This window comes from Gallus gallus, chromosome 23, assembly GCF_016699485.2.
Source record: "Gallus gallus isolate bGalGal1 chromosome 23, bGalGal1.mat.broiler.GRCg7b, whole genome shotgun sequence".
Classification (NCBI taxonomy): Eukaryota; Metazoa; Chordata; class Aves; order Galliformes; family Phasianidae; genus Gallus; species Gallus gallus.
The window spans coordinates 808,731-832,786 of NC_052554.1; the positions used below are offsets into that span (position 1 = coordinate 808,731).

The window sequence follows — 24,056 nt, forward strand, 5'->3', positions numbered from 1 at the left end:
CTTGTGCCATTGCTTCTGAAATATGTAGGAATTAGTTCCCTTGGTCCAATACTTTGCAAAGTGAAGCATCAAATAAGACATTAATTTTGGATACTCCAGACGTCATGGAGATTTATAATGACTTACTCACAGGGAACCCCTTTTGGTGTCTCAAACCCCACTGCTTGTCTCCAGCAGTGCCCAGTGCTCAGCCACTTGCTGGAGACATGTGGACATGGCAACACTTGAGCATATAGGGACATAGTGGCCACATCCTGGGGACACCCACACCTCCCTGCACCCTGGTCACACACACCAGGGGCAGTGCTGTGGCTCATCAGCATCTCTGTGGCACTGCCATGGAAACCATTAATTAGCTTCCAGCCCTCGCCTGCCACTACTGAACCCCAGCGAGTGGCATCTTCTCCCCTTGCATCTCACAATGGCATGGCCAAAACCTGTGGCAGCAAGAAAGCAGGCAAAGCCCTGGGCAGGCAATGTTTAAATGACTTTATTATTTTTTTTTTTTTTCCTTTTATAAATGGGCACAGCACAGAAATAATTAAAAAAAATAGACAGTACCATTACAGTGCTAGATCCATTGGCAAAGATTATTTTTCATAGTCTTTTTTTTATTATTATTTTTAAAGTTTTGGCCATTGAGTAAGAACAAAAACAATTAACAAACATTTTATTTTTCATTTTTTAAACAGACACTATGAAGCAATTTAAGTACTAAACTCTAGAAGAGTTATGTACATACAAAAAAAGTTCTGTTTAAGATATGTTTCCTATTAAAAATATTTACATGCATTTTTCTTTTCCCCTCCCATGTTTATTGAAAGGTAAAACACTCGTAGTTCCTTCTACTGTTAAAGAGTTTTCATTCTCCTATTGGGAATTTAAATCAGCTCCAGAGAAAAAGTGAAGCAGAGCTCACACATTGTTGGGTTTTCCTTTTTCTTCAAATTATTTAAATCTTCTGGAAAGGGATCATTCTTCGGACATATATCAGTGGATTTTCTTAAATTATTTTTTTTCTTTATTTTTTTTTTCTTTTTAATTTATACAAGGATGTTTCATGTTTATTTACAGAAGAACCAATGGGCGGTGATTTATCCTGGTGGTGAGCACTCGTGAGAGATAAGCACGTGATTTTAAAAAGTTCTATCAAACTGCAATGGATACGTTTATTTTTAAAGTCAGCGTTTCTGTCAGTTTTGATTGTCAGCTGTACATTTATGCCTTAGACCAGGGGGTGCTTAACACCCAGAGGGTCACTGGTACCCCTGAGGTCTTTGGAAATGCAGTGATGGAGCTGTCTGCGAGGTGGGGGGGATAAATCTGGGCATTGCACGGGCGTCTCCTAGGGTGAATTTTAATAAAATAATTAAAAAAAAACTATATATATTAAAAAAAAAAAAATCTGCTAACTCCAGACTGAGACTTCTCTATAGGGACGGAGTGCGGGTACGGCCATGGAGCTGCAGGCACAGTACGTGGGGGGAAGCAGAGCCACGTGGGTTTGGGGGTCTCATCATGGGTTTTGGGCTCTGTTTCAGCTCCGGCCATGGAAAGGGGCATGTGGCAGCAGGGCTCCTTGCCTCAGCCCTGGAAAAGCTGGGGAGGCAGGACCAGCTCCTTGCCCCCATAGCCACGGTGAAGGAAGGAGCCCCCAGCACCCCTTCCTCATTAGGTGCAGTTTGCATTGAAACTGTGTACGCGTGTGTGCTTTGCACACACACGTATATACATATATACATATATATTAATTACATACACATATATATACATACATACACACATGCCACAGACATCCCCACCGCCTCGAGTGAAAATTTCAGTTGTGAATTCTCAGCGTTGCTTTGGGAGCTGACAGAGCCCCACGGAAAGCTCCAAACCCAGATAAGGTGGTAACTATAAAAAGGAAAAGAACACAAGAATCCATCTGTTTGCACGGTGATGGGTTTGCTCCCATTATAGCCTCCATGCTGGTGGCTCTTGGTAGAGGTTGGATAACTCTTGGGAGCAGGAGCCAAGAAGGGGGGTTTTATCACCCAGTAGGCAAAATGGAGAGGGAAGGGGAAATCCATGTCAAGTCCTGCTGCTTATTTTTGAAAGGTCCAAAATGAAAGACTTCAAAGGAAAGGGGTGACCCAATCCCAGCCATTAAAAACCCAGCCTGTCTGAGTCCTGCCACTGTGTCCTGTTGCTGATGCCACCTGTGTCCTATTGCTCTCCTAAAATATAGAAGCATGCCCAGCAAACGCTCTTCCACCAAAGTCATGGGAAAGCAGAAGGAAACACCTTTCTGCACAAATGGGGCTGCTCACATCCTCAGAGCAACATCAGTTTTTGTCCTTCCCCATTACACAGAACTGATGGCGTCTGCATTTCTTTGGAGCTGAACCTTCCCCGTGGTCAGCTCCATCCCACCCAGACTCATCTCCACCCCCGGAGGAAACCTCCTTATGACCACATCTCTGCTGTGTCTGAGCAACCATGTAGGAGAATAGGACGATGAACGAAGCCTGGTCAATTCTAATTACAGATTTAATTGGCTTCACCTTCTTTTTGGCCTGCAACCTCCTGCTTTTAATGGCTGTAAGAGGAAGATCTGCCCAGCTCCTCTCCCTGCTGCCAGCCTTCCTCACTTCTGGAACTGTCACGGATTTAAGTGCCAGGATTACAACTTAACACCAGCTGAGCAAATCAAGGTTAAGCTTGAGTGAATAAAAAATTGTATTATAGAAGTTCAGACCATTAAAGGGGAAAAAAATGGAATGAAGAAGATTAGGGAGGCAGCTAAGAAAAGCAGCATTTAAAAGATTAAGCTGGGAGGGTTGACTTTTTTTTCCTTAATGTAAGCTCAAAAGATTAAGTCCACGTTATTCCAAAAGACAGTGATTTTGGGTGGCCTGGATGCCTGCCATGCCCAACTCATGCTACCATGGAGAGATTCTATTTCTGCCACGCACCAGCAGCCAGGGTCCTTTGGGAACAGAAGCACAAAGCCATTAAGCAATCCCCTTTGAGCAGCTTGGAAGCAACATCAGCCTTCCTCAACCATGTGGTCACCTTCAGAGCATCCCCATCCTCACGTTGACAGAATTTAGAAATGGGTGCATATATACACACACATACACCAGCACCTTCAGCATCCCACCCAAGGCAGCCAACAGAACAGCCTTCTCTGAACATAGAGAACCAAAACAATGACTGTTTTGAGGCTGACTTCCCTAAAATCAGGATTATTACAGCTGGGCTGTGCTCCTTACCATGGAATAAGACCATCGATGAGCTCAGGGACTGAATGCTGATGTGCAAACCTCAGCTCTTCACAATCATCAGGCACAGCTCAGCCACTGCATGCAATGCAATGACAATTTACAGAGGTTTCATTTCACACACACACACATACACGTATTTATATATATATAACTGTGTATGTATGTAGGTGTGTGTATATATACATATATACACAAATATGTATATATACACAAATGCCTTCAGCCTCTCAAATTCCTAACACAAAAAATGAGTTTTGCAGCCTCCAGCAGGGTGATAAATCCCTGTATGCACTCACATCCTGAAGGGGACAAAGTGTTACTGTGCCTATGCAGGTCAATTCATGGTGCAACAGAGTTGGAGGAACTGATATTTGTGTTGTTCTCCTGTTTAAACTGCTCTAAGAGCAAAGCCAACATCTCCACAGGACACTGCCAAGATCGCAGCCATCGTTAAAACAAAGATCCTCAGCTGCATGGCAAGCAGTGCTTCAGCTAATTAAAAGCCAACTAATTAAAATATCTAATTGACTTTTCTGTGCAGAGAGCTCACTTCAAAATCCGGCCCTTCTCGAAGGCACGGTTGGGCTCTACATGTTGGGAACAGACAAAAGGGAGAGCATTGCATGGTTGACGACAGCTTCTGGGCTCTTTGCTTGTGGGCTGCTCTGCGCTGATCCCCATGGGAATCAAAATTCAACAAGAAGGATAGAAACGCTCAGCACTGAGGCTCACCAAAGCCATGCGGATGACCTACTCTGCTCCAAGATGCCCCCAAACAGCTCTGTGTTCCTGTGGTTGGGTCCCCCTGCTTGACTCGTGTTGTTTAGTGCCTCTGCTTCTCCTTCCTTTCCTTGCTGAGCTGCAGGACACCACCCCAGCCAAGCACGTTTGCATTCCCGCCCCATGTCAGCTCCCCACTAAGCGCCGTCCCACACCATTTGAAAACCAGTGCTGATGGAGGGGCTGCGCAAGCTGAGCTTTATTGGTCACAGTGAAAACCCAGCGAAAGCACAGGCCCTGCTCCACACCACACACACCACATGGGTTCTAGAGATGTCGGGTCTCTGGCCGTGCGATGCAGCAAAGGATGCTGGTGGTTGGAGCGGATCCACATGAGGAAACCAAACATGGCTTCTTGGTGCTTCGTGAATTCTGCAGATGGGAGCTGGCCGTGGTTTTGTTTGGTTTCGTTCCCCCATTCCGAGAGCAAATCCCGGGGCGCCAGGTATTCCGGCCCCTTGTGCTTTTTCAAGGTTCAAAGCATATCTGAGAGTTGCATCCTCTTTTCAAACAGAAGCTGGGAGCAAAAGGGAATTCCTGCAAAGCAACCAACTCCATTCAAAAAATAAAATAAAAAGAAGAAAAAAATGAAAGAGAGAGAGAGAAAAAAAAGCCTCCTTTGTTTCCAACAGGGAAAAAAAAAAAAACAACAAAAAAAAAGCAGATAAATCCAAACCCTGCGCCCTAGGGCTGGTACAAGGTGTCCGGATCCCAGAGTCCGCCATGGAGGTGGGAAAAGCCCCGTGAGCTCCATCCGCCATCCGCAACGTGGCGATCTCCTCGCGCCAAAGGTACGGTTTCTCCTTTTGTGTTTTTTTGTTTGTTTTGTTTTTTTTTTTTTTGCTTTTTAAATTCACAGTCTGATCCAAAAGGGAAGAGGGATAAAGAGACGGGATGGAGGAGAGGAGGGAGAGTTTGGAGCAGGAGCAGGGAGCATGAGGCATGCCGGGCTCTCGTCCTACGCATAGAACTCCTCCTGCTTGTCCGGCTTCTGGTAGGTCACGTTGGCTTGTTTGGGTTCCTCCAATGTATAGCTGCCCTCGTCCTTCTTCTTCATCCGGTAGATGAGCAGCATGACAAGGAAGGCAGCAAAGAGGGCTCCCACCACACCGCCGACAATCACAGCTGCAACAGAAAGCAGCACAGCTGTCAGGAGGGGAATCAGGCTCGGTTCTGCTTGGTTTTGTGCTTTATGAGCTGAATTCATGTTTAGAACTGAACAGTGTGCTGGTTACTGTGAAGGACAGATGGGACCCATCTACTGGGACAGGTGAGGTTGTGTGTCCCAGTACCACCCCCAGCACCTTGCTGAAGGCCAAACCCTCCATCCCCCCACCAACCCATGTCCTTCTCTCTCACCTATCAACACTTCCTTCCTCTCCAGGATGTTTTTCTGGGGGAGCTGAGCAGCCGAGCTGCCCGACTCTATTGTGTTGTCGATGAGCCCCGGCTCTGCATTCTTGCCCAGCCCCGGTGCTGCTGGTGGTGTCACCACTGCCACCACCTCATTGCCCAGCTCAGGACGAGTTGTCTCCTCCTCCTCCTGGATCTCGAAGTCCCCGCTGGGGCCACTACTGGTTGGGACTTCCAGGTCACTGTCGAGGACTGTCGTCAACTCCCCTGGCTCCACCTGGAGGAAAGGACAAGGTGGAGCAGGGGACAAGGACTTACAAGTGGTTCATGTCTCCAGCAGCACTGGTGTGGCTGGAGGAAGGGCATCGTGATACCATGGTGGGGAACATGAGGGTTAACATTGGAGTGTCCCTTTCCTGTGTCACCAAAGTGGATGGCTGTATTGCAGAGAGCAGTACGACCCCACATCTTGACTGTCACCTAAAAGCTAAGGTCACTTTAGCCAAGCAGGACCATTTTGGCCAGTCCCCATCCAGGTGCCCTTGAGACACACAAACTCCCATCCATGGCCTCCCACGAAGACCTAAGGAGGATCTCATTACCCTGTTCTCCTCCAGCCCAATCCTCATCTATACATTGCCTCCTGCATATCCCCACACTCACAGCATCCTTGGGGACAAATCCTTCCTGACCTGCCCCCTCACCCTGCTGCATGCTGAGCTGATCCCACGGAGCATCCCTAAGCAAAGCTCCCCCAGAACATCTCCTTTGTGGGACAAATGGCTCCCTCAGCCCATTACAAATGGGGATGAGCAATAAGCTGACTGGGGATGAAAACAGGGCGGACGAGACGGAAACCTCTCCATGTCAGTGCCCCCGGCACAGCGCACGGCTCGCTGCTTCCACAAGCACGTGGATTTGTGACAGAGATTAACTGAAGGTCAGCGGGAGCCTGGAGCACTATGCACATATATACGTACCCGGAAAAGAGGGACTAGTTTAGACAAATCACTCCACCTTTCAGTCAAAGCGGTTTTCAAAAGGCCCCTTAGGGGCTCTGAATGAGAGATGGAGCAGTGGATTAAATCCCCCACCCTAGAAGCCCGATGGGCTGCAAATCCTCAGGCAGGAACTGCAGAGTGATTGGGTCTGCCAGTTCCAGGCTGTGAGCCGGGCTGCAGGAAAGTGAGCTCAGCAACGGCACCCATGGGAAAGCCCCTCTCTGCCCCCAAACTGCCCTCCTATTTCTAGGGGAAGAAGCTCTGGAGCATTTGCCATCAACCCCATCCCTGTGCTCTACTCATGCTGGAGGTAGTGAAGGTTCACGTTGGATATTAGGAAGAATTTCTTCTCCGAAAGCGTGGTGATGCACTGGAACAGGTAATCCAGGGAAGTGGTGGAGTCACAACTCCTGGGGATGTTGAAGAAATGTGGAGATGTGGCACTGAGGGACATGGTTAGTGGGTGTGATGGGGACGGGTTGAGGTTGGACTTGGTGATCTTAGAGGGCTTTTCCAACCACAATGATTTTATGATTCTGTACCCCCACCCTTCCATCTCCCCTCTCCATCCCCCAAAACATTCAGCTCTCTGCAGAGCTGGGAAGAGCCCAACCTGGCCTGACTTGAGCGGCTGGCTCAGGATTCAGCCACCCTAGAGGCTCCTCATTGCCATTTCCTGACTCCACACACTGTCCATGAGCCCTTCAGCAGGTGAGAAGGGCTACTGCCTCCTACCTGGGGGGCTTCTGTGGGTGGCAGCGTGGTGGGGCTGGAAGGCAAGGCAGTGCTTTTTTCCATGGGTTCTGCAGTCCTGGAAGTGCTTGGTTTTGGCAGGGACCTCGGCTTGGCTGTGCTGGAGGGGACAAGCCGTGATGTGGTCACCTCTGTCAGGACACTGGTTTCAGGGATGGAGGTGGTGGGCGTCTCCAGGGTGGTGGCCCGGGTGGTGGCTGCCTTGGTGACAAAGGGGGGCAGGAACCTCTGGGTAGTGGTGGGCTTGGAGGTGGCCACAGTGGTGCTGATGGTGGTGGTGGTTGTGGTGGTGGTAGCAGCCGTGGTGGTGGTGGTGGAAGTGGTACTGGGGGAGTCACTGGCAGTGGTACTGGCGGTGGTTGTTTTCCAGCTGGGGATCACTGGTGCTTCTGTTATCTTGGGGATATACAAGACGCTGGTTGTTTGCTCAGGAGACGTGTCCTCTGTGGGGAACAGCTCAAAGGGTGTTGCCATGGGCTGCACCAAGGTGACAGGCAGCACGGCCACCGTGGTGGGCAGTGGGACGGACGTGTCCGTGGTGAGGCTGACCGCTGTCTCCAACCCTGACTCCTGCTCAAAATCTGGAAGAGTGGGAGAAGAGCAGAGGATGAAGTGGGCATTTCCCAGGACTGGCTGGCCATGTGGCCTCACACCCATAAGTCAGAAAGCACAGAACAGTTGTGGGCTCAGCAGAAGGCAAGGGGTGCAGATTTCGAGGTGTTGGCCAAAGCCCCTCTCTCAGGTCAACCTTTAAAACACCAGTACAGGCCGTTAGAAAAGGGCTAATCCTGCCTGGTAGGGCCAGAGACCGAAATGGGAAGTGCAAGCACTTGAGCCCAGCTTTTGGTACCGTTCCCTTTGCTTTTGGCTGGGAGAGAGCAGAATGGCTGCTGAGGAGATGGGCATGGGGCAATCCATTCCCCCCATCCCACAGTTTCAGTCCCACCAAACCCCACCCCATGACCCCACGCCCTACCCTGGGAGCCCTGCAGCTACTCACAGCCTGAGCCGGAGCCCGAGTAGATGTCATCCAGTTCATCGTCCCCAAAGGGATCATCATCCCCAGAGCCCTCCAGGTCCACCGGCCTCTCGTAGTTCTCATTGCGCCAGCGCTGAGCCTGCAGCCAAGCAAGGAGCTGTTAACCAACTGCAATGGGCACCACAGGATGGGGTTAAATGGGATGGGATGAGGAGAGCAATGCCAAGAGAGCACCAAGGGAGGGGACTGCGGGCAGTGCTCTCCAGTCGAGCTGCTCCAAACTGCTTCTCTCCCCCCCGCCCCCCTCCCCCTTCCAAATAATTCCCTGTTGCAAATCTTTCAGACAAGCTGACATTTTGTGGAAAGTGCGCATTGACTCTGATAACATTTCCTGTGGAAAGAGCCCTCTGGAAAAGGGGAAAAAAAACAACAAACTAATTGCTTTTGGAAAGTGTTAGAAAAAAAAATCTTGTTTTAGCTCTCCAGCTCTCTATTGTTTCCTTGTAGACGATTTTCACGTGATTTCTGGCATAGGTGTGACATTAATGCACGCTATCAGCTGCCACAACCTGGAAAGTGACAGTACGACACGATGTCAAACTTCAAATGTTCCGCTTCTCCATGGCGCTGCTAAAACTTGAAGGGCCCTCGCTCACAGGGCTCTTAAGCATCTTGTTTTGCAGATCAAAGTGTCTCCTGTTTGTGTTGCAAGGAAACAGTTCGACACTTCATTACAACCCAAACAAGGAGGCTTTGATCTGCAAGATAGCATCAGATGTTTCAAGATGTAACAAGCCAGGTTGGTGCTCACACTTAAAGCAGAGGGGTGAAAGGGCCCCCTTTGCTATTATGGGATTGCACCTCTCAATAGCAGCCTTGAGTTTCTTTGTTTCTATTCCAGATTGAAATAAAAATGAGTTTTGAAATGTTAAAGGGGTTCTGCGCCGGGCAAGCAGAGGAGCTGCCTGCCTCCTGCCGCTGCCTCCTCACTCCTCATTTCCCTCCTTGGAAATCAAGGTGTTCTCAATTGGTGATAAGAAGATGAGCTCAGGAGATTTCATATTCATTGTGCTAATCTGTACAGCATCGAGCTCCAGCTTCTGGAGAGGAGAGTGTAAAAAGCAGAGAAGAATTGATAAACATAGGATGAGTGCAAATGACAATGCTAAATAAGCGATGTCTCAACTGCAAGGTCTGGGGGTTGGGAGAAGAAACATCTGGAGCTGCTTTTATTTGCCTTTTGAATCCTGTGCTTGTTGGGTATGGCATGGCCAGACTTTAAAGCCTTCCAAAGAAGACAGGGATGCCCAGAAACTTGCATCTGTCTTCTGTTAAGAGCCTGTTAGGAGACCAGGGCTGTCGTTTAATCCTAGACCATAGCAACTTTTATGCTAATAGTACTGAGGCTCACCAGGAAACGAGGAGCCAATAACACAGGCACACCCCAGCCCACCCCTCAGCCCTGCTGGATGACCTGTTGAGCTCCCCAAAGGTCATATTCTCTCTGCTTGACCTGCACAGACTTCCTGTAATGGGAGCCACATGGCCCGGCTCCTCCAAGCTCATTTCTCTCTTAAATTGGAACCAGATGAGGCAGCTCCAGCAATCAGCTCCCAGAGCTTGGATGGGGAAATGAAAATGCAGGAGCATGGGCCTAGCATGTGCCCATTCATCCCACCTTCCATTCATCTCATCATCCATCCATCCATCTATCCATCCATCCCATGGATGGAGTCTTGGCTGAGCCAGCGTGTGCCCTGGATGCATTTTGCCCAAAGGATATCAGAGCAATGCAGCGATGCAAATGGGTACATGTAGTGTGTGTCCATCCCATTGCAAAGAACCAAATTCAGCTGAGCACGGGAGTGGACAGGAATGTTTAATCAAAGCAACTTGGGCAGTTGCTGGTGTAGTTTGCAAGCAGGGTTTGGTCCTGGTGGTCCCATGGTGATGAATCACTGGGAAAGTCCTGGAGATAAAGGAGATTGGTGCACAAGGGCATCAACACCCAGCTACGCAAAGAACATCACAGCTGACTCCATCGCTCAGTGGGGCTGAGCCCAGTTAGACTCAACAGGATGGGGATTAATTATTCCTTTGCCTCAGAATGAGCTGCATCTGTGCCGTGCCAAGGCATGTCCATTTATCTCCCAGCTCCCCGTGGCAAAGGCAATGGACAGTTTACTTCCAGCTGCCTGAAACTCCCATGGACACATGATGACACCGACCCACTGTCCGCTTGATGCCTCCACACTGTGGCTTGGCAGGGCTGGCTGGGAACCACAGCCAAGGGGCTGCAGCAGCAGAAATCACAGCCAAGTTCTGCACTAAGAGCCTTGGAAAGTGAGTGAGAGCTCAGGCCCTTTGGCCCAGCCCCATCAGAGCTGAGCTGGAGATTAGAGAGGCTTCAGTCCCTCCGTGCTGTCCATGTGCATCTATCTCCCAGCACAGTGGATGCCCCATCCTTCCCTCTCCTCTCCCTTTATCAAGATAGGTGACTTCCCTTTACATAGGGAAAAATGTACTGATTGGGAAGAGGATCCCACTGACATGCCCAGCACAGCAGCGCTGGGTGTTTGCTGGGAAACCAAGGAACCAATGTGACCTGCCACCTCCTGCATGACCCTGCACATCTCCGGACGTGTCCTGCTGCCAAGTGTCTGCCTTGCACACTGGGAGGAAGGGTGCCTTATAAATCCATCCTTAGCAGCGGGGAGAGGCTGGCAAACCTCCCTAGGATGCTCTCAGGTCCTTCTCTGGTAGCCATCGGCATGGCAACGGTCGCCATGGAAACCACCTCCTCCATGGCGACGCAGCATCCATCGAGTGTGGGGGTGATGGGTGATTTCCTTGGGCACACCCACCCCAAACAGCTCTGGGTTTCGTTTCCCAGTGAAGTCATGGGGAAAGGAAGGGGGGACCCCAGTTGGGAAATGGAACTCTGTGTGCCCCACTGGGATCCGGCAGCCAGGGCATCCAGGGAGGATGCCAAAGCCAGTAGCATTGGAAAGCTCAAACGGACGCAGCCCTGCATGCAGGGTCAGCAATCTGTCCGTGGCTGAATGCCATTGTCTCTGGGAAAACACGTTAAATTAAGAACAGACCACAGGAGAAGTGTTGATTATTTCTATGATATTTTCCAGGGGATATTTTCAATTAATCAGTCCTTGAAAGCACCTTTCTAGTGTTTTCTATATAAAACCTTAATAACTCATTCCCAGCACATGATTTAGTGATACTATAAACAGTTGAAATAATATTAACTTGCACATAAAGTTGGAACGAAAACATTGTTTCTGAACCTTAAAGACTCCACAATTCTTTTCCCACTACGAAACTGCTGCATTTCCACGCTTTGATCCAAGGCTGAGTTAAAAATAAATGTGTCGGCAAGCTGCTCCTGACAGCAGGACTGATGGTAGCGACCATGGAGGCTGCTTGAGCTGGAGGTGTCCATAGCAAAGCCAAGTCGCACGGCCAAAAGGCAGGGCTGGTTTCTGGGGGTGCAGGATGCTGGAGAGAAATGCTCTTCCTGCACAAGGGAAGGTTGCATCCTCACCAGGTCCTCAATCCTAGACCAGTCTCAGCTCTTAGAATCATAAAATCATTAAGGTTGGTAAAGACCTCTAACTTCATCCATCCACCTACCGCCAATATTGCCCACTACACCATGTCTCAAGTACTACATCCAGGCATTTCTTGAACGTATCTATCGGCATCTCCTCCTCCTCAGGATCTCCTGCTGCCAGTATCATTTTTTATTCCCATACTTCAGTGGATTAGTGCCAGATCTTACTCCACAATATAATAAAATATCCCCGAGCCAGAGCTGGCATAAAAAATAGCAAACCTCCCAACATCAATTGTTGCTAACACCTCCTCTCCCAGCACGCTCTGCTTTCTCCCTCCAGGGAGATGGAGGGGAAAAGACACAACAACAAACCCCCAAACACAGTACCACCTCCTGCTGCATGCAGAACACCCAATGAAGAGGTACAAATGAGCCCAGAGAATGGGACTGCATCAGACAGACAAGGATGCTCCATAGGGATGGGGTCAACACAAATGCCAACACCTCCATGAATGGGGTCACCCTAAATGCCAACCACGCAACAGAAAGGATCACCCCAAGTACCAATCACTCCACGGATAGGGTCACCCCCAGTGCCAACTATCTGATGGAGTCACCACAAGTGCCAACCACACAACAGATAGGATCACCCCAATTGCCAATCTCTCCATGAGTAGGATCAACTCAAGCACTCACCACTCCATGGATAGGATCACCTCAAGTGTCAACCACTGGATGGATGGGGTCACCCCAAGTGCCAGTCATCCTGTGGATGTGTGGTTCTGTACCTCAGAGACAACCCAGCAGCTTAAATGCACCATGCAGAACTTCCCCACCCACCCAGAATTGATTTAATTTGCTCGGCTCCATAATCCTATTGCAGCTTAACATGCAAAACCGTCTCCAGCTTTTCTCACCTTCCACAAAGGAGCATTTCAGAGCTCACTCTCCGAGCTGAGCTTCAGCTCTCCAAAGAGCTGGAAAACAGGACTTTATCTCTTTTCCCCCACTTCTGAGATTGGAAAGAACCTTAAAGATCACCTAGTTCCGATCCCTGCTGTAGGCTGGTTGTCCCCTCCAACCCCCCAGATCAGGCTGCTCAGGGTCCCATCCAGCTTGGCCTTGGGCACTTCCAGGGTTGGGGCACCACAACTTGTTTGGCCAACCTGAGTGTTGGGTTAGGTGCTCCCAAGGGCATGCACTGATTCACTGCTGCGGTTTGGGAGATGTTGCAGTGGGGATGCAGTTGGATGGGAGGGTTAACTCTTGAAAAGCAAATACATGCATGCATGCATTCATACGTGCTGGAGTACCTGGATTTGGGAAAGAGAAAAAATGGCATTTCCTTTCCCTAGTCCACACTAGGACTTAGGTGATATTTGCCTAACCTGAGCTCTATCTGCTGCAAGTATTTGTGTGCAAATGTAATCAATCTGCTTCCGATAGCACCATTCAGCCATGCTCCCCACTCTATCATGGTTTTCAGCAACCCAGTGTGCAATAAAAAGTAATAGAAATGCAACTAAAAGGAAAGCAAAAGACATTCCCCTGCAAGGAGTAGCTTAAGCATTTAAGCAAAACTTTGCCCTTCTGCGAAGTGTGGAGCAGTGGGCACCACCTGAAATGCAGCCCCCAGGACCCCACTGTCTGCACGCACCAATAAAGCTCAGGTTTCCAGATGAAAGGAAAGCTCCCAAATCCATCCAAGTGTGGAGCCTTGATCCCAGCGCTGCCATCTCTGGTTACCTTGCTCAGGAAGCACCTCCAGCCCTGCAGGGCTCATTTTACTGAGAAAATAAATGGGTGGGAGGGATCAGGTCCTATACAAGAGCAAAGTTTCTGCCAATGGACAAAACCAACTGAAGCCCTGGCTGAGCCATCACTGGGAATGGGGGATTTTCATCATTTTGGCACGCGATGGGAAACGTTTCAAGTTACCCACCCATGTGTATGTGACCTGGGCTGTAGGCGCGTGCGTGCACACATGCACACACCGAGGGGTTATGTTTCTGGAAAGCACTGTTCAAATATTTATACAGCCTAAGCCTCATTGTTTCCTGCCCCCAGATGAAGTCCTTTTAATGAAATGTAACTAAACAAGCCGTTTCCATTCTGCCTTTCCAACAATAATTATGGCTGATACACTAAACGGGATGGCAGCTTTTCAATGCCGTGCTTGAGAGATGGAAGACAGCATCCTCGAGGCAACATTTCCTAACACACAGCCCCAGCCCTGGACCTGTGGGAGGGGGTGCAAATGTTGGCTCTGCACCATCAGAGCAGTGCACCCAGCTGGGATGCTCATGAGGCTGACATGGCATTGCTTGCAGGAGATGGAAGGGATATTCTAGGAGAGCAATGTGGTCTCCATCATCCATCTCCATCATCCAAGGTCACAGCAGCACCCAAGCAGCACTCAGCTCCTGGAAGATACCTCCGAAAAGAGGTGTGGCATTCCCAAACTCACTCATCTCCAAACAGAAAGGGAAGGGAAACTGAGGCACACCACCCTGCAAGCCTACAGCCAACTGGGAGCACACCCTCATTGCACACGGCCTGTGCTCATGGGAGGGGAAAAGTCAAAAATTGGGTGTGTTGGTGCATCAGAGCCTAAAACAGAAGAAAAAAACACCAAGAAAACCAACCAACCTACAGACAGACCTTCAGCTCATGGTGTTGGGGTTCCTTGTGGGTGGGGTGCTCGGACAGACCCCATGGGTTTGCACCTCACACCTGCAGATTTTGGATCCCTTTGGTGCTGCTCTCATCCTCCCTGAGGCTTCTTGGAAAGCAAACGTGGGAGCACCCCGTGCTCACAACCGTGGGCGGTTCAGCGAGGGACAGAGTGGGATTAAGGATGGAGCGCAGGGGATTACCCGCAGCTCCTGGCAGATTGTGCGTGCCGTGGGGGAGGGCACAAAGCCCCAGCCCTGTGCATTTGATGGGTTTTATGGTGTAATAAATGGAGGATTTACCTGGGGAGGCTTTGCTAAAATTACACCAGAGGCACACATGCAAGCAACGAGCATCCCCAGGCATCAGCCTGCACAGCCCAAGGCACAGCCCAGCGCCCATGCAGGATCGCAGCACACAGCCCAGGCTTTGTGATTCTCCCAGCTTCCCTTCTTGCTTGCTTCCAAAAAAAATGCACAAGGACACATGCTTGTACATAAAGGTGCTATTTTTGGCACCTTACATCATTAACCTCTGGGATTCGTCACCACTCGTGGCATCCCCAGGGACACGTTGCAGGAGGGTGCAGCAAATACAGGGATGGGGGAAGCACACTTGCAGAATAAAAGCAAGGTTGTGGTTGGTTTGGGCACAGTTTGGCTCAACACCAGGGAATGAATGTGGAGTTTTCTTCCTCCCATACATGCTGGGTTTGCAGCGTGATGGAGATGCTATAGAAAATGTTTGGATGCTCAGAGGATGTTTGCTGTGCCCACTCCCTGCGTGGGGATGTCCATGGGGCTCACAGTGGGGATGGAGCAGAGAGGTGGTGTGGATGATTTCCTAACAAATTCCCTGGAAATTGGTGCAATCAGAGCAACCAACCCAAGGTTGGGCCAGGGTCAGCTCCACGCTGACTCTACCTGGCCCTCAGCATCTCCAGCCTCCTGCATCCCTCCTATCCCAGCGCATCAAAACGTTCCTGGCCAACCCATTGCTCTGACATGAATTTTTCCAGCTGTAGGAGCAGGGACCTCATGGCCAGGCTTTACCTGGAGAGGAAAGAAATGCTGTGATCCCTTTCCCAGACTGCTCTCCCCATACCCCAAAATGATATCTTTCGATGCTGGCATCCATCATCATCCATTAGCCCAGCCCTGTCCTCATGAGGGCAATGGTGACAACATAGCCGCTGAGGTGACCTGCCTGGTGTCACCCAGGAGTCTTCCAAAACCTAATGCCAGGACTCCAAACCACTCATTTCACACCCAGACCACACCGCCTCCCTCTCCCCCTCCTGCCTGTGCCTTTATCTCCCTTAAGCCGATTGCTACTGCAGCTCCAGGCTCGAGCCCTCCCTGCAGTGAACCTTCAGTGCCCGCTGGCCCCCAGGTGATGTGGGTGCTGCTGGCAGTCCCAGCCTGATGGCATTACAACGATTTACAGCCTGAAACACACCAACGTGCCACCTGGAGCAGTCCTCAGCCCAGAGCATCCCTCTAGGGTTCCCTATTGGGAGGTGCCCGCACTTTCCATCTCATTCTCAGCCTCAGCACACAAGTCTGAGCCAAACCTTCCTTAAATGTGGGTGAGAGATGCCCACAGGGTGTTCTCCCTCTGTTCCCATCAGCACAAATGTGCTCAACCCAAGTTGAGGCACCCGTCCCTGCCACACCATCCCTGCTGTCCCTGTCCCCAAAGTGGGATGTGGCCAAGCAGGCAGCAGATGGCTCAGGAGCCTAATCCTGCCCAGCATGGATGAGGAGTGGTCCAGGACCTCATCTCCCAGAGGAGAAAACCACAGGGGGCAGGGAGATCCCAGGCAGAGGGACGGCACCGAGACACGAGCCTGCAGGAACCCTAATCTGGAGAGTAAGAGGGGCGTGGGGTGAATCCTCTCCCAGACCAACGATGCAAGAAAAAAGCCACAGGGAGTCTTCCTGAGGGGGCATGTTTCCTTATGGAGGGTTTGGGGCGATGCACGATGCACTGCCACGTGCTGCACTGCACTGATCCTAAGGCGGAGATGTGGGTGGAAAGCATCTGCGTGACCAACATCCCACAACCCCACCACGGGGCTGGGAGCAAGAAGAGGACCCCAAACCCAGCTCAGAATGGAGGGGTGGGGGCAGGCACCCGGCAGCCCACTCATCCCAGTGCTGCGGTGTTCCACTGCCTCACACCCTCTTCCTTTTCCCAGGACGGAGCGCGGAGCACAATGAGCGATTGTTCGCTGGCGCCGCCGGGGAGACCGAAATGACCTCAGCACTGCTGGCAGGAGGAGAATTTGGGTGGAAATGTGCACAGGGGATGGGGAAACACAACCCTGGGGCTGCACAGTGCAGCGTTCTACCCTGAGTTCTATCCCGAGAGGGGCTACAACACATGTGGGGTCGCTGCACGCTGCGTGGAAACCGCAGCAGAACTGAAAGCATGAACGGCCACAACGAGCAATTGTGGGATTTTAAATATATATGTATAAATATAATGTTTTTCTTTTAATGTCATTTCATTTTCTGGGCATGGCTGCAATCAGGAAAGCAATTGGAAAGCGATCAGGAGGTGGTGGGAGGAAGGCAGAGATGGGCTGGGCTGGGAGCAGCGCGGCCGTTTGCTGGTGATGGAATGAAAGTCCTCCAGCATGGGGTGACGGTGCCAGGAATGCTCTGTAGGGTGCTCAGCTCTGAGCCCCAACCCTTTCACAGCCACAGACCCCAAAAGCAAAGTGGGCATCACCATTAATGGGGATTTCCATGGGCACGTGGCGACAAGGAGAGAATCTTTGTCCACCCCAATGTCAGTGGCTTTTAAAGTCATTCCTGAGGTTCCTGAGGGAGAGCAGCGCTGTCACAACCGCCCCACACCTCATCCCAGAGCTGTCACAGCTCAGTTGGAGCTCTGCTGCCCTTCTCGTGCTGAGCTGCATCTAATGAACCTCCTAATAGCGATTAATCAGGTCTCCATCAGAACCCCCCACGTGCAGCTTTGCCACTGAGAGATTAATGCAGAATCCCCCACCCAGACTGCAGCCCCCCCAAACACTGCTGGACAACGAAGGGGCCCTTTTCCCAGCAGCCCTTCTCCTCACAGTGTTTAATTAGGAATAATTCATCCAGGGCAGTGCTTTGCTGACTGCTGTCCCGAGCCGCAGACCACGGCATTCATGAGCTGCACACGCATGGGAAGGAGCTGCTGCCCTCCTTCCTCCGAGTTGTCATGGAAATGGTGATGGATGGGGAGGAAGATGCTGCACTTGGCAAAACCAAACGTGCTCACAGTCCCTTCTGCAGCTTTCTAAGGCACTCCGGACCACTTGGGATGGGTGGGGATAACCCTGTGTTGGTTTAAAGGGGCCCCACAGGGTGGGGATGCAACATTTCCAGGGATGGGGATGCAGAGGTGCCTCAGTCTACCCTAAGATGTTGTCACCGGGAGGAAGGAAACCCCATAGGAGAAAAGCACTGACGCTGATGCCCGGTGCAGGCAGGGATGCTCAGTACACCTGGGCAGCGAGGCAGCCAGCCCCAGCCCCATCAATTACCCAACTGACACATGTAGGACAACGCCTGCAATGCCAGCATGGCCACGACCTACTTTTGGAATTTACATCCACGAAGCCACGTGTAGGGGTGGGACTCAGCTCCCGTGCCCATGGGCACGCTCCCCTTCCTGGCACATCCCGCATTACTCATACTGAGCGACTCAGAGCTCCATCAGCTCTCAGTTACAATCCCTGGAAGCAGACAAGGAACAAAAGGCGGATGCAAGAGGAGGTATCCCTCATCTGATGCCTCTTTTCTCCATCTAAAGCAGTTTCTGTAGTGCCCAACTGCTGAGAACACAGCAGGATGACACAAGAGGAAAGAGAAGCATGCTCTCTGGCTCTCCTCTGTCATGGCCAGAGAGGGTCGAGGAGGGGGAAAGAGAAATCTATTTTTTCTGCAAGAGGGTGGTCAGGACATTGTCAAAAGGGCCAGCATCCCCCCAGGGGATGGGTATTGCATCCCAACATGGGGTTGGGTACCGGCATCCTTGCAGGATGATGGGCACAGCATCTCCATACGGTGATGGCTGTGGCATCCACCATGTGGGGTTGGGTACCATCATCCCTATATGGGGCTGGGTACAGCATCCCAGCAAGGTGCTGGACGCCAGTATCCCCATGTGGGGTTGGATACAGCATCCCCTGGCTCAGGCTGCTGCTGAGTCACAGCCCCCCATGCACACATCAACCAACCACCCCAGGACACAGCCCCAGACCTGGGGGGGAAACGGAGGCAGGGCAATGCCAGGAGTGGGTGAGCACACTGCCAGGGCACTGAGATGCTGAGGGAGCAGCCCCAGAGCTTCACCCACCCCTCGCACTGCCCCAGGGAGATGTTTCTGCCCACTGAGCAGGGCCTGGATGTCACCCTGCTCTGCAGGACAGGAGGCTGCAGCCCCAGCAGAGGATGAGAAACACTCAGAGAAGAGCTGAGCTGTATGCTGAAATTACACACAAACCATGTGTTTGGATTTTTGTTTTTGTTTTTTTTTTCCATCCCCCTCTAATTGCTCCTGCTATTTTAACTGAGACAGACATTTCCTTGATGATTTTCGAGGGCTATAAATGTTTTATGCCCCTGGCACGGCTGATGGGTTCCCCTCAGCTCCTCCCTCCATGGCACTGAGTGCCTTCGCCTCCCTCCTCCTCCTCCTCCTGGAAATCAAAGGAATTGGGGGTGCTCCACACCAGGACTTGGGGAGCACCCACCTCTGCATGAGCATCCCTGGGGTGTGAGGGTGGCAGCTTTAAGGACATCAACACAAAGACACCCTTCTGCAGGGTCCCATATGTGGCCTTAAGTATGTGAGATGGGTGCTTGGGAGCAGGAATAAAAGTCTTCAGTCCTGAACTGAAGGTAAAGAGGGAGGGGACTGATTGAATTACCCCAGTGATAGCTCCAACCTTAACGATTCTACGATAATTAGCTCTCAACCCATTGCTCCACTGATGGCTGCATGGGGAACACTCCCCACCTCAATCCATTGGGACAACACAATGCCACGGAGATACCTCAATCTATGGGGACATCTCAATGCTATGGGGACACTTCAGTCCATTGGGACAACGCAATGCCATGTGGACATCCCAATGGCTGACCAGATTGCAACTCTGCAGCCCCACTCCACAGCCTAATTGTGGCCTGCTGGGCTGCTAACTACACAAAGTTATTATCTGCTGATAAATGGGGAGAAACAGCTCCTTTTTGTGCCAGAGGAAAACAAAGCAACTATACGGGCCGGGTGCTGAAAGGCCATGGTGCAGGTCTCAGCATCTCCAGCACATGTGGTCCTCGGTGGTAGGATGCTGATGTCCTTTGGCAGTGATGTGGGACTAATTAGAGCCTAATTAGTGCTCATGGACACAAATGGAGGGGGTTCTCCATAACATAGCCCCTTGGCACCCATGCTAGGGATAAGGAGGAGCATCTCCCCTACTATCCCAACCAGAAGAGAGGAGGTGGAGGAGGAAGCAGAAATGCCACCAGTGACAGCTGCGTGGCCACAGCACGACACAGGTATTCTCCAAAGCCCCAAAAGGCTCTGAGCAGGCAGGGATGAAAGTGCCCCAACATCAACTCAATGCCGACCCATCCCCCAACGCCATCCAACCCAGCGCCGGTCCCTCTGCTGTATGGCCCAGCTTGCTGCAACTCCAAAAAAGGGAACCCCACTCTCTGCCAGACCCAGCAGAAAGCACAGCCAGAGCTGCACAGAATCACCCCGTTTCGTCAACAAATACCTGGCAGCTCTGCCTTTTTCCACTGGGACGGCGCCAGGGTTTCAGAGCAGGCTGAGCGCCGCCCTCCCTCCTTCCTCAGCACCCCCCAAAGCGTCACCTCTGGTGCCACCACAGCCCCATCCTCTCACCATTCCTTTGGCAGACACACATGAGGGGCAGCGCATGAGGGAGAAGGAAAATTAAAGGCTGCCCAGCACTACTCGCCAAAAAGCCTCCAAAAGAAAGAAGAAAAAAAAAAATAGTCATAAATTTGTCAACTTAAGAAAAAAAAAAAAAAGGGATTTTATGTAGAAGTCCATATTTGACCACAACTCCCACTCTCTGTTCCCCAAAATCGCAGCCCTCGGGTATATTCATGGTGCTCCTAAGGGATGCTGGTGTGAGCAAACGGCGTGCAGGGCCGGCACGTCCCTCCCAGCACTTCGCAGCAGTTATTCCACCCGGCCAATGCGGCTCACGGAACAGCTCTGCCTCCCCCCTCCTCTTCCTCCTCCAGAAAACAGCATTTTTTGGCTCATAAACTCTCTCGCCAGCGAGTTCTGCTCAGCGCTGCCCCAACCCTGGGAGGCAAAACTGCACTGGGGCCACACACCCCGAGCATCCTTCTGCAAACGGAGTATTTCCCCCCATTTCTCAGCAACACAACCCTCCCTTTCTCCGGGAAAGAAGCGGCAGCCCTGAGATCTCCGCTGTTATTTTTATCTCAAAATGAGCACTTTGAGCAGCAGCCAAGCCGTGGGGAGGGAGGGAGGAGATGTTTCACATCGTGGGGATGTAAACACGGCCGAACTTCCCAGCTCAGGGCTCACATCGCGCTGCGATGCTGAACGTGGGCAGGGAGGCAGTGGGTGGCATTGCTATGGGGAGGGGGGGGGGTACCACTGCGGTCCCATCACTGCTCCCCCCCGCTGACCCCCCTCCTCCGTGCGCTCCCCAAAAGCGCATCCCTGTCCCACCCCCACTCAGACCCACTGCTTCCCAAATCCACACTCAGTGCTCAGAGCGGTGACCCCCGGCGCTGCCCTTTGCCCGGCGCAGCCCCAACCCTGCAGGTCCCATCCCGCCCCACAAAGGGCTTTTGCCCCGCTCGGCTCTGCACGAGGAGCTCGGCATAAATGTCACATTAATTAACTGAGGGAGATCTCTGCACGGCCACAAAAAGCCCTCTGTTCCGCCCCGCTCCCTGCCTCCCACCTCTGCTTTCCCTGCGGATGCCGACGTGCAGAAGCCGTTCAAATCCCCCCCAGGAGCCGAGCTGAGATCTCACACACTCACTGCATGCCACACCATTCAGATCTCTGCAGACCTCAGAAAGGAAAGATCCCACAGCACTGGGGTGGCACAGAGCCATCCCACACCCCATGGCCGGGACCCCATCACTGACCCAGGGTGGAAGCAGTCAGCTCATCCCCTTCCCTGCCCTCCTCCCATCTTTCAGCTGGGAATGGGCTCCCTTCCCTTCTCCCCGGCTCCCAGAACCGCTTTTGGATTCTCAAGTGTCTACTGTGGGGTTGAGCTCATTCCCCACCCCATAAGCACAGCAAAGGGATCCAGAGCTCAACCTCAGCCCAAAGCAATGCTGTAGGAAGGGGAGTGGGCAGGGATGGCCCAGGAGATCCCAGTGCTGCCTTCCCCAGCCCTGATCCCAACAGCAGAGTGATCCAACATTGGCGCAGCATCACAGCATCCCCATGCATGAGGGAATGGGGGGGCCCCAGTCCATATCACACCCCCCTGAAACCATCACACGCGGGGCTGTTCCCAGGCATTGCTCTCATCCTGGAGCCTCCAAGGGGGGAAAAGCGGAGACTTTGTCCAACACAACCAAACAACGCAGCAGTGATGGCAAAGAGCAGCAGAGACATCGGTTCCCTCCTGGTCCCCAATGAATACCCCAATGAACCCCACAGCCCATCACCCCGATCCTCACATTCACCGCCCCTCAGCCCTCCTCCCTCTGCTCCTCAGCAAACGGCTGCATTGCCACCCACCAGCTAAAGATCCCCAAATGGGGAAGGGAATTGGTCCCAGCAAGGAGAGATGGACTGAGCTGCCAGCCGGTCCCCATCCGCCCCAAACCAATGGCAAAGTGCAACATTCAGCTGAATAAACGCTGCTGGGTGCATCACCCACAGTGCGCAGAGGGCTGGGCTGCTCTCACATCGCACCTCGGGGTGCTTTCAGTGAGAGCTCAGCATCCTCCTCACAAACGGGCAGTTTGTATCTGCTGCTCTGGAGAGATGCAGCCACCACTGTGAAAGCCACGCGGGCACCCCTGGAACATCTGCACCCCCAGAGCATCTCTGTGCTCAGAGCACTCCCGGAGCACCACAAAAGCACCTCCAAACCCGAAGCGTTCCTGGAGCACCCCTGGAGCATCTCCAAACCCATCCGGAGCATCCCCGACCCTGGAGTGTCACCAAAGCATCCCCAACCCCGGAGCATCCCCAGCAATGGGGCTGCAGGAAGGGAGGTACCAGAAACGAGAAACCCCATAGGAGCGAGGCAAGCTCGGTGCTCTTAAATCCAGCAGGTTGCACGCTGGCAGGCAGCCAGAAATGGGGACTTTTTTCCTCTGAAAGGGAAGGGGAAGGGGAAGGGGCTCCCCACGCTGACGCTCCGCCGAGCCGAGCACTGCGAGAGCCGCGTCCGGGGGCCGCCGCACGCAGCACCGCCCCAGGAGCCGCTCCATCCCGCGGCGGATCCGACGCCCAAACCGCCCCCCGCGGAGAGCCCTCCGGGGGCGGCCAACACCCCAACCCCGCCGGCTTCTCCCGAAGGCGTTTCCCCGTGACCTTCAAACGCCATTCCCCGCAGCCTCGACCCCCTCCCAGCCCCCCCTCCCCCCCAACCACCGCGCGGTGCTGACCCCTCTCGCCCTCCCCCCCGACCCCCCCCAGCACCGCACCCCGCCGTGGCCCCGCACTCACCAGCGCTGCGCGGGCGCTGAGCAGCAGCAGCAGCACCGCGAGGCCCCGCAGCTCCGCGGGCATCTTCGTGCCGCAAGGACGGCTCAGCAGCGCGCGGGGGCGGGGAACGGCCTTTGTTGCCGCCGCCCTCCCCGTCCCCTCCCCGCACCGCCGCCCCGCAGGAAGCGCCCGGCCCCACTCCCCGCTCCCCGCCCCGCCCCGGTACGGCCCCGCACACCGCCACGGTGTGATCGGAGCTGGGGGGAGAGGGGGGGGTGTGGGGCGGGTAGAGGGGGGTTATGGGGTGGATGGAGGGGGTGTGGGGGAGGATGGGGGTGTCGAAGGGTAGATAGGGGTTACCCCGGGGTTGGGAGGGAGAGTGGGGGGCAATGGGGAGGATGCGGGGCTATGGAGGGAGGCAGCCGGGGGTAGGGAGGGGAGGAGTGGGGAAGAACGGGGAAACTCCGGGCTGAGTGATGGGACGTAGAGGCGAAGGGGAGGACCCAGGGGTAGATAGGGGGGAATAGACAGAGGGAGTTCAGGGCAGCTATGGGGGTATCCAGGAGAAGATAAAGGGCTTGGAGACTGATAGGGAAGGATGCGGGGTAGATAGAGCGGTACCCAGGGGCAGATGAAGGCGATGGGGCACTTAGAGGAGTAGCCAACAGTGGTTAGGGGGCATGGGAGTAGATAGAGAGGATATAGGGGCAGTTAGGGGAGTACCCAGGGGTAGTTAGAGAGGATATGTGGGAAATAGGGGGGATCCAGGAGTAGATGTGGGGGTATGGGGATGATCAGGTGTAGCCAGGAGTAGAGAGGGGTACCCCGGGGTAGAAAGGAGGGTATGGGAATAGATGGGGGTACCCAGAAGTTGTTAGGGGGGCACGGGGGAACTTAGTGGGAGGTCGTGGGTAGTTAGGGAGCATTGGGGCCAAATGGGGAGTATGCAAAAGTAGATAAGGGTTACCCCAGCATAGATGAAG

General features: G+C 52.7%; 1 protein-coding gene and 1 non-coding gene across 3 annotated transcripts; both read right to left on the reverse strand.

The window, feature by feature from the left end:
- Positions 1–474: 474 nt before the first annotated feature.
- On the reverse strand, positions 475–23,179 carry SDC3 (syndecan 3). Of its 2 annotated transcripts, none has more exons than NM_205383.2 (5): positions 23,095–23,179; positions 8,157–8,274; positions 7,139–7,737; positions 5,409–5,679; positions 475–5,174 (listed from the first exon to the last, which is right to left on the reverse strand). In NM_205383.2, exons 1-5 carry the CDS (start codon positions 23,155–23,157, stop codon positions 5,008–5,010), a joined length of 1,218 nt encoding a protein of 405 aa, NP_990714.2. In that variant the 5' UTR covers positions 23,158–23,179; the 3' UTR covers positions 475–5,007. The 2 variants fall into 2 exon arrangements, with proteins under 2 accessions (NP_990714.2, XP_040507567.1); XM_040651633.2 differs by lacking the exon at positions 23,095–23,179 and adding an exon at positions 10,748–10,893.
- MIR3531 (microRNA 3531) lies at positions 8,813–8,899 on the reverse strand. The gene has a single exon (NR_035344.1). It is a non-coding gene; the product is annotated as a microRNA 3531 (primary transcript).
- Positions 23,180–24,056: the final 877 nt, after the last annotated feature.